Source organism: Mobula hypostoma, chromosome 7 (assembly GCF_963921235.1).
Source record: "Mobula hypostoma chromosome 7, sMobHyp1.1, whole genome shotgun sequence".
NCBI classification, from domain to species: domain Eukaryota; kingdom Metazoa; phylum Chordata; class Chondrichthyes; order Myliobatiformes; family Myliobatidae; genus Mobula; species Mobula hypostoma.
Window position 1 is genome coordinate 157482644 of NC_086103.1, and position 13248 is coordinate 157495891.

General features: G+C 41.1%; 1 protein-coding gene across 2 annotated transcripts in view; it reads right to left on the reverse strand.

Annotated features, from left to right (window-relative positions):
* Window positions 1-13248, reverse strand: part of tpte (transmembrane phosphatase with tensin homology) — an 82937-nt gene that overhangs the window by 68241 nt on the left and 1448 nt on the right. The window contains exons 1-3 of one of the 2 annotated variants that reach the window (XM_063054381.1): window positions 8860-9155; window positions 8354-8389; window positions 2079-2167 (exon numbers count right to left, since the gene is read on the reverse strand). In XM_063054381.1, the coding sequence (XP_062910451.1) occupies window positions 2079-2122 (44 nt within the window). In that variant the 5' untranslated portion in view covers window positions 2123-2167; window positions 8354-8389; window positions 8860-9155. Of the gene's footprint in view, window positions 1-2078; window positions 2168-8353; window positions 8390-8859; window positions 9156-13248 lie in introns of those variants that run through there. The other variant, XM_063054383.1, reaches the window with a different exon arrangement.

Genomic DNA, 13248 nt, shown 5'->3' on the forward strand with positions numbered 1-13248 from the left:
AGAAATACAAATAAATAAACAACAAAATGAATAATGAAGAGTCTGTAAAAGTAAGTCTATAAGTTACGAGAACGGTTCGGTGATGGGATGAGTGGAGTTCAGAACTCCACTGGTTCAAGACCCTGAGGGTTCAGTGATAATAACTGTTCCTGGACCTAGTGGTACGGGCCCTGAGGCTCCTGCACCTCAATCCAAATGGCAACAGCAAGAAGAGCGCATGGCCTGGATGACAAGGGTCCTTGATGACAGATACTGCTTTCCTGCAACAGCACTCCATGTAAATATGTGCATGAGGGAGAGGGCTTTATCTGTGATGAACTGGGTGATATCCACTACATTTTGTAGGATTTTCCATTCAAAGGCATTGGTGTTTCCCTACCACACCTTGACGTAGTCAGTCAATAAACTTTCCACCACACATCTATAGAATTTAGTCAAAGTTTTAGATGACATGCTGAATTTTCACAAACTTCTAAGAAAGTAGAGGCACTGCCATGTTTTCTTCACAAGGGCACTTATGTGCTGGACCTAGGAGGCATCCTCTGAAATGATAACAAAGAATTTAAAGTTGCTGACCCTCTCCACCTCTGATTCCCTGATGAGGACTGGCTCATGGACCTTTGATTTCTTCCTCCCAAAGTTAGTCATCAGCTCTTTGATCTTGCTGACATTGGATGAGAGGTTGTTACTGTGGCACCACTCAGCCAGATTTTCAATCTCCCTCCTCTATGCTGATTCATCACCAACTTTGATTCAGCCAGTAACAGTGGTGTCATCGGCAAACTTAAATATGGCATTGGAGCTCTGCTTAGCCTTAGTCATGTACAAAGCTGGTTAGCACTCTGCTCTACCAAACAGCCTTGTGGTGCACCTGTGTTGGTAGAGATTATGGATGAGATGTTGTTGCCAATCTGAACTGACTGGAGTTTGCAAGTGAGGATCCAGTTGAACAAGGAAGTCCATGTCTTGAAACATATTTATTAGTTTTTGAAGGGATGATAGCGTTGAATGCCAAGCTGTAGTCAATAAAGAGCATCCAGATGTATGCATGGTTACTATCCTGATGTTCCAGGATTGAGTGAAGAGCCGGTGAGATGGCATCTGCAGTGGACCTGTTGCTCCAGTAAGCAAATTGGAGCGGATCCAAGTCACTTCTCAGGCAGGAGTTGATATGTCTTAACAGTGAGCTGTCAAAAGACTTCATCACAGTGGATACAAATGCAATCAGGCAATAGTCATTGTGGCAGGTCACTACGCTTTTCATAGGCACTGGTAATAATTGAAGCCTGCTTGAAGCAGGTGGGTACCTCATCTCCCAAAGCTAGAGGCTAAATATTCCAGTGAACATTCCAGCCAGCGGATCAGCACAGAACATTAGTACTCAGACAGGTATCTATCTGAGCCAGATACTTTCTGCAAGTTCACCCTGCTGAAGGATGCTTTCACATCAGCCTCAGACTGAAATGAGAGGGTCATCAGGGACTGTGGGAATTAGCAAAGGTGCCTCAATGCTTTGATGGTCAAAGTGAGCATACAAGGCACCCGTGCCACCTGGTTTCACTTAGTAGCAGGTGATAGCATTCAAGCCCTGCCATGGCTGTCAAGCATCCTTCAGTGATTCAAGTTTGGTCCAGAATTACCACTTCGCATGGGAGATGACTTAAGGACACAACACGGTGCCACAGCTGAGGCTCGAACTAGCAACCTTCAGATCACTTGACCGATGCCTTAACCACTTGGCCACGCGCCAACACAAAATGTACATAGCTAACCTTTAAAATGAATGAGCAAACCTATGGAAGAGTCAGATCATCAGCGTATGGATTGATTTATGCCCAAAATATTAAGTAGAAACCCATAATTCAATGAAAGACAAGGTAATGCCACATTATTGTGCTTAAAACCAATATCCTGCTTAAGATTCTCATTTTAGTCTGATGTTTACTTCAACACATTTACTGTAGTCAGTAGCTGGAGTGCGATCATTTGTCATGCCAAGGACATGCTAGATATTTTAGGGAGGAAACAGAGTTAAAAAATAGTGCTTCCTGTGTGCAAATAGTAAAGAATGCCCTCACCCATCTTCAAACTCAAATCCCTGGTTGTATCGGACTGCTGACATGTTGGAGGCACTGGTACCCAGCTCTTTATTTTCACAACCGACACCCTGAGCAAAATAGCAAAAGATGTTAGAAGATGTATGTAGATTGACAGAAAAGGATGGAAATTCAAAACAGAAGAGCTTAACATTGGATATTGACATTATTGTTCCCATTGTTCATCATTCACTAAGCACATACTTGGTTATGAGTCTAATCCCAGCATTTCAATTTTACATATGCTTTTTTTAAAATGATGTCTGCATCAACAGGGAATCATAACAGTTCTTCCACATTTAATCAAGATTATCTCAACTAAAACCACCCTTATTTCAGAATCAGGTTATTATCAATGATATGCACTCCGTGGCCATTTTATTACGTACCTCCTGTACCTAATAAAATGGCCACTGAATGCGTGCTCATGGTCTTCTGCTGCTGTAGCCTGTCCACTTCAAGGTTTGACGTGTTGTGCATTCAGAGATGCTCTTCTGTGCACCACTGTTGGAATGCATGGTTATTTGAGGTACTGATGCATTCCTGTCATCTTGAACCATTCTCTTCTTACTACTCTCATTTTCACCCACCCACAGAACTACCGTTCGCTGGATTTTTTGGGTTTTTTTGCACCATTTTCCATAAACTCTGGAGACTTGTGCATAAAAATCTCAGGAGATCAGCAATTTTTAAGACGCTCAAACCACCCTGTCTGGCATCAACAATCATTCCCCGGTCAAAGTCACCTAGATCACATTTCTTCCCCATTCAAATGTCTAGTCTGAACTACAGATGAACCTCTTGACCATGTCTGCATGCTTTTATACATGTGTTACTGCCACATGATTGGCTGATTTGCATTAATACTGTGTACTTTCGTGGTCACCAACCTTTTTAAGCCCAAGATCACCTACCTCGACCTCAGTGAAAGGCAAGATCTACTTACTAAATTGTTTAGAGAAAAAACAGCTCAGATTGTACTTCCAATTTGAGGCCTTTTATTTAGGCGAATTGTATTTGAATTACATAAAATACTTTTGTCAAACTTTCAAATTAATTCAAACAAGAAAACACTGTAACTAGCATATCAAACAGGCCATAGCTGTCTTTCTTTAAGAATATTACAATACTTCACACCTTTAATTCTAAGTTTCATTATTTAATTTTATTTCAACACGAAAAATAAATGAATAAAAATTCACTGTTACACTCAGTGTGATGACTGGGGCTGAATACTTTCTGCTAGTTCCCTGAAATTTGGCTCATAACTATAGACAGCCAGTCTGAGACAGTCTGTGAGGTGTAGGGTTGCCAACTGTCCCGTATTTCCCCTGCTAAGGTAGAGCATTCCTATGAAACCATTCGTGCCGAAATGCTTTACGCCGAAGAAGCAATTACCATTAATTTATATGGAAAAAAATTTTGAGCGTTCCCGGACCCAAAAAATAACCTACCAAATCATGCCAAATAACACATAAAACCTAAAGTAACAGTACCATATAGTAAAAGCAGGAATAATATGATAAATACACAGCTTATATAAAATAGAAATAATGAAGGTTAAGCCAAAACCAATGCGTGGGGTAAAAAAAATCAGCATATCACGCATGCGCACACAAGTGCCCGCGCAAGGCTTCATGGTCTTGGTAGTCTTTCTCGGGGTAAACACAAATGTCCCGGGATTTGACTGCTACTTTTGTTCGTTATTTGGGAGTGAGAAAGTTGGCAACCCTAGTGAGGTGTCTGTCAGTAAGTCAGCTCCTGTACTTAGATTTAATAATTTTCATCTGTGAAAATGCAATTTCACATAGATAAGTTGACCCGAAGTAGGCACTGACTTTTAGTGGTATAAAACCAACGCGCACACCGCGCATTGCTCAGCCCCATCAGTAGTAATTGCCACCAGATTATGAACGGGGATGTCATTTTCATGGACATTTTTTAAACTCATTGTAAATATCCTCACCTCTCGTTCTTTCCTTTAATTGTAAAAGAGTGAGGAAGTCCTCCATTATTGTAAAATCCTGGAAAGCCATTCTGACAAATACAACAAGCTGAGCTGTTTGCATTACATCCAGGGATTCATCGAACTGTAGTGAAAAAATATTCACAGGGTGACAAGTCGATCCACGTCCTCTGACAGTGATTCTACCCTCCTTGTCACTGTTGCAGGGCCAAGCAGTATATTACGTATTGTGGTTGTGATGCCGTTTTTGTTTTTAAAGTCATTAAAAACAGTCTCTGCGGTAATGGCCATTGCTTCCTTGAATAAATCGCCATCTGTAAAAGGCTTCTTGTGTTTAGCCAAAAGGTGACTTACACGAAATGATGCTTCAATAGGAACCTTATTTTAAGCAGCATGTTTTGTGAAAAACGATTGCTGGGCCTTCAACCCCGATTTCAGCTCCTCAACTTTCCAGGCACAACTTGCACTCTTTGGGGTTAGCTGTCTTTAAATTCCTGGTGGTTGGTGTTGTGGTGCCGCTCCAGATTCCCTCTTTTAGTCAGTGCTTGTGTTTGGTGGCACAACATACATACACACTTGTCTTTCACCAAGGTAAATAGAAATTCCTCTTCCCATTCTGGATGGAATTTGTATGTTTTCACCTTCTTTCGTGGAGCCTCCTCTATGCTATCAGGCTATCACGAGCGATTGCCGATTGCGTCGCCTCTGATCTGAGCCGACATTCACCTAATTAATTAGCTTGTTTATTTCAGCTTTTTTTCTTAAAAATGTTCTGTGTGCATATCAACTACCACTGCACCCCTGCATGCTTCGCGGCCCGGAGGTTGGGGACACTGCTGTATATTGATGTTTGCGACAGTCTGTACTGTTACCTAATCTGATTGGTCACTTTGCAGCACAGGCTATGCTGAAAACGCAGCGCATGGAGGGGGAACTACACACATGCGCACTGGACAAAAAGAACGGAACTAAACCCCCGCAACCCGGAAACAATCTCTCTTTACAAACAGCTTTCTAGTAAAAATATTGCTATATTACCATTATCCTAATTCGTATTACTTACTTTTATAATGCTCACATTACAACAGTATTTGTGTATTTATTTTTGATTTTTCTTCAGGATCGACTGGGAAAGTCTCAAAGATCAACCGGTCGATCGCGATCGATGGGTCGGCGACCCCCTAGTGTACTTAATAAAGTGGCCACTGGTGTATGTTGTGAAGTTTGTTGTTTGTGGCAGCAGTAAGTGAAAGAAAAAAACAACAAATTATAACAAAAAACAAAAAGCCAGCTCACGTGTGGACATAATGCTCTACTTGGAAATGCTGCACCTCAAACTGACTGGAAGATTGGTCTTTAAAAACGCAGACACGAGAAAATCTGCAAATGCTGGAAATTCAAGCAACCCACACAAAAAGTGCTGGTGAACACAACAGGCCAGGCAGCAATTATATGAAGAAGTACAGTCGACGTTTTGGGCCGGGACCCTTCCACAGGACTCTTTCAATTAGTCCTGATGAAGGGTCTCGGCCCAAAACATCGACTGTACTTCTTCCTGTAGATACTACCTGACCTTCTGCGTTCACCAGCACTTTTTGTGTGTGTTGAAAGATTGGTCTGTTCTTTCCATACTTAAATGGACTACATCATTGGAATCATGTGAAATTAGAAAACTACAACAGGAAAAGTTACAGCTCATTATACATGTGCTTCAAAACTATCAAATGTGAAAAGTGCATTCATTCTTACTGGTAGTTCTCAATAAAATTTATTTATTATTGTACGGATGCATTTATTCACAGAATATCTATATACCTGCAATAAGGAATTTGAAATAAACAGTAAATAGGAAAAACACATAAAAAAGAGATTACAGACGCTGGAAACCCAGAGTAAGACACAAGATGCTGGAGGATCTCAGGTCAGGCAGCATCTATGGAGAGGAATAAAGAGTCAACATTTCAGGATTGATGAAGGGTCTTGGTTTGAAACAACGACTCTTTATTCCTCTCCATAAATGCTGCCTGTACTGCTGAGTTCCTCCAGCACTTCTCATGTAAAGACGACAAAAGTTGTTGAATTCACTAGAGATGAGCTATAACTTGTTTGAACAAAAGTCCACGTGCTGTTCCTCAGATTTACATTGGGCCTCCTGGGAGAAGCAGAAAGGCGATTGATAATAGTGTGTCCTCTGCATTGAGGAAACTAAATGGAGAGTTGGTATCAGCTCTCTGGCATTCAGTCTGCAGAGTGACCCTGAAGTTTCAATAACCTATCAGCTCAATTCTCCATCCAACTCTGACCAATTTCTCTGTGGTCTCCAGTACTGTGATAATGAAGCCCAATGTAGACATGATTATTAGTCGGGCATATTGCAGACTTCTAGATTCAATACATTTCAGTAATTTCATGCTGTTTCTGTATATATAGAAGAAATGGCCACTTCCATTACAGGCTGTGAATCAGTCCCCCCCACCCCCTATATCTCTCTCTCACCACTGCCTGATCCTTGGACTTTTCCGACAGCCCAAATCCATTTCTTTTATATTGCCCCATTAACTGATTAAATGGTTTTCCACTCTTCCCCTGACCAGAGATATTCCTTTTGCCTTATCCATCCCTCGCCAACTTGAACTACCCTGTTTTCTTACTTACCCATTTCTAACAAAGCGTATGTCATCTAAAACAAAAAACACTTTCTCTTTCCACACCTGTTGAAGCAAGATGTTTCCAGCATTTTGTGTTTTCATTTTAATTTAAACGGAAGCAATGTTTCAAGTCATAATGAGGCCTGGAAGCAGGTTAGTGACACCAGAAGTGTTCTGCCGAGAGGCTGATAGATGTTCTCCTGATTAATATTTGCACTGCATGGCAGGTTGGCACTGGACAAGGATGTGAACAAGAAATGACAGAGGTATAAAACAGGTATAAAAAAATGGCGAATGAACAGGAAAACAAGATGTGGGGGGAGAAAAAGTGACCATGTAGTGATAACAGCTGCAGTGGTTGGATTCAGATGTATTCATTCAATCACATGTACATTGACACACACAGTGAAATGAGTCATTTGCATTTACCGACACACACAAGAATGTACTGGGGGGAGCCTGCAAGGGCCACCGCAGATTCTGGTGGCAACACAGCAAACCCACAATGCTCATCATAGCAACACAGAACACAGCAACAGTAAAACAATCCCCTTTCCACACACAGTCCTCCAGTTCTAGGACAGGCCTCTGGGTCTCCAGACTTCAGCCTCTTGGCTACCACTCGTGAATCGTTCTCGTCGTGGATGATGGTCTTCGTTCTGTTACAGAGCGAAGACACCTGTGTGTGCATTTGTTTAACGTGTACTTGATGTTGCACTCCAAGAAGCACACGATACTTCACAGATCAACCAACTGATTCCAATGGCATGGAAACCACGACAATTGGAGCTGATGAATTTGTTGCAGCCTTCATCCGCCTTCACAGCCATTGAGTTCGAAGTACTGTTCCACCGTTGAGGTCTTGGTTGGATTGTTCTTTGTCAGGGACCTCACCCTTGACCTTACCACCGTGGGTGACCCTACCAGGAGCATAGCTCCAGACGGCATCGCTCTCGGGATCACAGGACCACACAAGCTTCTCCACCACGACAAGGTGTCAATCCGCTCCTGAATATCTGACCTTGGGTCAACCCTCCCAGTGGGAAAGTGGTAAGGGATCGCTCAACATGGTCAAGTCAGGACAGCTCAAACATCGGGCAGCTTGTATTCACAGTCTCAGTAGTTACTGTCAATGAAGTGTGACCTGCAAGTCAGTCCAAAAATCACTATTAACACTAAATTTTCAACAAGTCTACCTTACCACTGGAGTGGTGGATGTGGGTTCAATTGCAGTGCTTAAGAGATTTGGGTAAGTACATGGACGGGAAGGATAGAGAGGGCTATGGCCCAAGTGTGGGTTGATGATACGAGGCAGAATAGCAGGTTGGCATAGACTAGATGGGCTGAAGGGCCTGACTGACTGCTGTATTGCTCCATGTCTATTAGCAGAGTACACTTAGAGCTAGTTTTCTTCCTCTGACAACAACAACAACAACTCTCCTCAGTCGTGAGACAGCCCTAGAGGAGGATTGTAAACAAAAACAACGACATACTCAAGTAATAAGCCTTCCCAGTCGATCACACTGGAATCTACAGCGGAGGAGCCAATTTCCCCACATAACCACAAGACTTTCCCCAGTGCAGAGAAGCAACAAGTAGCGGCAAGGTGGCACACTCACAGTTAATCAACATCCAATTCTTACCTGTAAAATATACTGTTGCCAAAGTGGATAACAGTTCTGAAAAACAATTATAATGTATACCATATGAAAATAATTATCAAGGAAAAAATCATTTTGCATTCCTGTACACCTTAAAGCTGAATAGTAAAATAACACTTTGTAAAACTAATAAATTAATTTTACAGGTATCATATATTAGTACGCCAAGGACAATGCCACAAGCCAGCCAAAGGCAAGCAAAAAAACAATTTTTAGGAATTTTGAATCTTTTAATACAGATCAAGACCAGGAAGTAAACACAACTTGGGATGAGAATAAATTTTCCTATTTTACATAACCTTAACTTATTACTTCTGCCTGCAACACACTTCATCACCAGTTATGGATAAACATATATTTAAACGCAAAATTAGTTTAAAATAAAGCTAGACTCCAACATTCATGAAAATTCAAACAGATTTACAAAAATAAACAGCTGGAAAATGTCAGCTCCAGTGAAAACATGTTAACAATGTTCAGAACCTTACCCAGTTTAAATTGCTTCCAAATGAGTTTCTGCCAATATCTTAATCACAGCAATAATCACGAATTTCATAATCACAGGACTTGTAATGAATCTACACTTTTAATATCAGACTGCTCTTTGTTATTCTGTGGGAAGGCCTCCCATTAAAACTTTAAGTTGGCCTTGTGACTGGATCAGACTTTCAGGAGGACAAAGAGTTAGGACTGAAATTCCTTCCTGGACACTCTCATAAACTAGTGTTTATGAACTAAAGGGGACTGCAGACTCAGCAATTTTTCAAACTTCCGCATCAAATCTCCAACAATTGCTCAAATCACACATTTAACTACCTTCCAACACAGCACGGGAGCTTTTCCTTTTGATTGGAGGAGGGGTAGATGGTGGATAGTGGGTGGGAGAGCTGTGCTCAGCTATGCTGAATTGCACTTTTTCCACCCCACTGATAAATACATGAGAGACTTCCACCTTTGTTTAATGAATTACTTACATAAAATGCTTCAGAATCTGCCCAGACCTTTTGTTGCAATGCTTGATTACTGAGTGTAAAGTTTGCCGAGCAGTTACCTCAACAGAGAAACGGCTGCAAAAGCTTTTAAAATCCCACTACATCAGCAACCTCACTTTTCCAATTACAAATATGACAGACAGGCCGACAGAGCCAGAGACAGGAAATTCAAGGCATCTATAATGGAGAGGATGTGAACTAGAAGCTCAGCTTGAAATTAATAGGTTCACTGAAAATGTGAATACTTCTCCCTTCAACCTAGTCTCAGCCCTCACCAATTTCAGTTTCCCTTCTTCTTGTAGTACCTTATATACCATCTTGTTTTATTTGGGGAAAAAAATCAGTCGTAGTCCCCTCCATCAGTGCACAGATGACGTCTTTTTTCTAAAGGCCAAGTAACCAACGAATACCAAACTAGACTACTCGGCTAGAGATTGACTCAAATCCTAAATTTAAACATTTAGAAAATAAACTATAATAAAAGCGCTCTTAGTGGCAGTGACTGTGAAATCATTAAGTACATCTACACAGAATATTATTACAGGAAAGCAGCACCCGAAGATCCCCACCATTGGGCCATGCTCTCTTCTCACTGCTGCCACTAGGAAGGCCCCACAGGAGCCTCAGGCCCCACACTACCAGATTCAGAAACAGTTATTACCCCACAACCATCAGGCTCGTGAACCAGAGGGTATAACTTCACTGGCCCCATCATTGAACTGTTCCCACAACCTACGGGCTCATTTTCAAGGACTCTTCATCTCACTATTTTTGATATTTATTGCTTATTTATTTATTATTCTTTTGTATTTGCACAGTTCATCACCTTCGGCACATTGGCTGTTTGCCTGTCCTGTTAGCTGTGGCCTTTCATTGATTCTATTGTGTTTCTTGGATCTACTGAGTATCCCAGCAGGGAAATGAATCTCAGGTTTGTATATGTACTTTGATAACCATAAGACATAGGAGTAGAATTAGGCTGTTTGGCCCATCGAGTCTGCTCTGCCATTCAATCATGGCTGGTCCTTTATCCCCCCTCTTCGGCCCCACTCCCCATAACCTTTGATGCCGTGTCCAATCAAGAACCTATCAAGCTCTGCCTTAAATACCCCTAATGACCTGGCATCCACAGTTGCCTGTGGTAATAAATTCCACAAATTCACCACCCTCTGGCTAAAGAAATTTCTCCGCATCCCTGGACACAATCTATCCTGAGGCTGTCCCCTCTTGTCCTCGACGCCCCCATCATGGGAAACATCCTCTGTCTAAGCCTTTCAACATTTGAAAAGTTTCGGTGAGATTCTCTCCTCATCCTTACAAGTTCCAGTGAGTACAGACCAGGGCTATCAAACATTCCTCGTATGATAACTCCTTCATTCCCAGAATCATCATTATGAACTTCCTCTGAACACTCCCCAATGCCAGCACATCTTTTCTTAGATGAGGAGCCCAAAACTGTTCGCAACCCTCAAGGTGAGATCTCACCAGTGCCTTATAAAGCCTCAGCATCACATCCCTGCTCTTGTATTCTAGACCTCTAGGACAAATTATCTCTGAACTTTGAACTTTTGAAACACCAATTTAACCACAAAAACAGATCCAGCATAGGAGGATGAGAGGACATTCGTGCGAGGTATACAGAATTGAGGGGTACAGAGAGAGCTTTCGCCACTGAGGTTGGGTGTGCCTAGATCTAGACATCATGGGTTAAGGGTGAAAAGTGAAATGTTTAACGGGAACATGAGAAGGAACTTCTTCAGAGTGTGATGAGAGTGTGAACCAAGCTGCCCGGGTGGTGGATGCAGGTTAGATTTCAAAATTTAAGAGAAATTTGAATAGCTACATGGACAGGAGGGGTCTGAAGGGGTCTGAAGTATGGATGCAGGTTGGTGGAACTAGACAGATTAATATTTTGGCAGGGACTAGATGGGTCAAATGGCCTGCTTCTGTGTTGTAGAGTTCTATGACACTATGACTAGCTCATCGATATGTCTGAAGTAAACAAAATTGCACATGACTCCAGACTCAGAAATATGATTAACTATTAACTTTACAGCTGACAACTCAACTGAAATGCTGTTGAGAATAAGCAATAAATGATGTTATTGGCCGCAATGTCAAATGTGAAAGATAATCTTGCTTCAACATGTACAATCAGCAGATCAGTTGCATATCCTCTTCTTTCCTGAGCACCTTGTGGCTGGTGTTGTATCATCACCGAAGTGGGGTGGTGAGAGTGTGCAGTGGTATCATTAGCCATGGATGTTCTGGTTGTTCACCAGGACCCATTTCTCTTTGCAATGCTGTTTACTGAAGATGCCAAGCTGTAGAGCTTCTAAGGATAAAGAAATTGTTCGAGCTCACATAAAACGTGGCATTGACCATGATAAAAATCCTCTTGTGTTCAATAGTTACCTGCACACTGGGGTAGAAGAAACCCTTTCGATTGATGGATAGTTTCAGGTTTTTGAGGGGAGATGATGGGACATCTGATTGAACCCTGTGGACCCTGGAATTGCTGGCAAATCCTACTGCACAGTATATTATCTGCTCCAACTGATTTATAAAGGTGAACATTCTTTGCCAATCAATAGCTTATCTCAAAATTTCAGACTTAACCTCTCCATGTTCACGACATGCCTTACTGCAACTAAAAAGGACAAATTTAAATGCCCCATGGCTGCCATATATTTCCATAGAGTCATAGAGCACGTCATCTCACCCTACTGATCATTAAGCACCCACCTGCCCTCATCCTGTACTAATCCATTTACATATTATCCCCATGTCTTCACTATCACTAGTAATTCTGAAAACATAGGAATCAGCTTCCCTGGAAAAGCATTTAATGTAAATTTAGAGTTTTTTTATCAGCAAGATTTTTTTTCAAATATACACGTTTGTTCGTGAATACCAGTATGTAATGACATTTTGTGCATCATGGTCTGGTACATCTCTGCTTAAAATAATGTTGCAACTGAACAACTTAGAGATTTTTTTTTGAAAGACATTTTGGGTTGGTTGGTTATTTGACCTCGGGGCAGATGAATGATATGGTCTGAGGAAAGTTGATGGAAGTGTGGGGAATTAAATTGATGCTTGATAGTTGCCAGGAACCAGATGGGCTGAAGTGGTTGTCTCCCTGCCGTGGCTCTAAAAAGGTTTTGCATTCAGTGTGCTTTTAGTTCAAACAATACACTTTAATATCAGATACATAACAGTCTTCTTATATTAAGGATGAAGTTTGTCAAAGAACCACTGCTTGAAGTTTATATGCATTTACAACCGGTCTTTTAAATTGGTTAAACAGTTTATTCTTATGTGTTCAACTGATTCTCAGAGTAGCCTTCAAGAGATTGGCTTAGGACTTTAGGTTATCCAAGAGAAGTATTATGATACCTCATGCTCTAATCTAAATATCATTTTAGTCAATCTTTGGCTGTTTACATAGTCTTTTTTAACCATTGAATTTATATCACAAAAGTCACCCAAGTATATCCATTAACATTGATACTTCAAGAATAACTTAAGTTATTCTGTTACATCTATGTTATGCTTTGCATTAACTCTAGGTTCTAAAAGAAGGTAGCAAACAGGAAGAAGTTATAAGGCCGATGTTTCCATGTCCTATTTCCAATAGCTCAGTGGTTCCATTTAATATCAGAGAATGTATACAATATACAACCTGAAATTCTTACTCTCCGCAGACATCCTTGAAACAGAAGAAAGATCCCAAAGAATGGATGAATGAATGAAAAAATTGCAAGCCCCACCTCAGAGCAAAATACCTCTTGCCACCAAAAGTTCACTAACTGAATTATTAGCAGCCAGTTGTGACTATTTTTACGTACAACTGTTACATTCAATTTATTTTACTTGCAGACT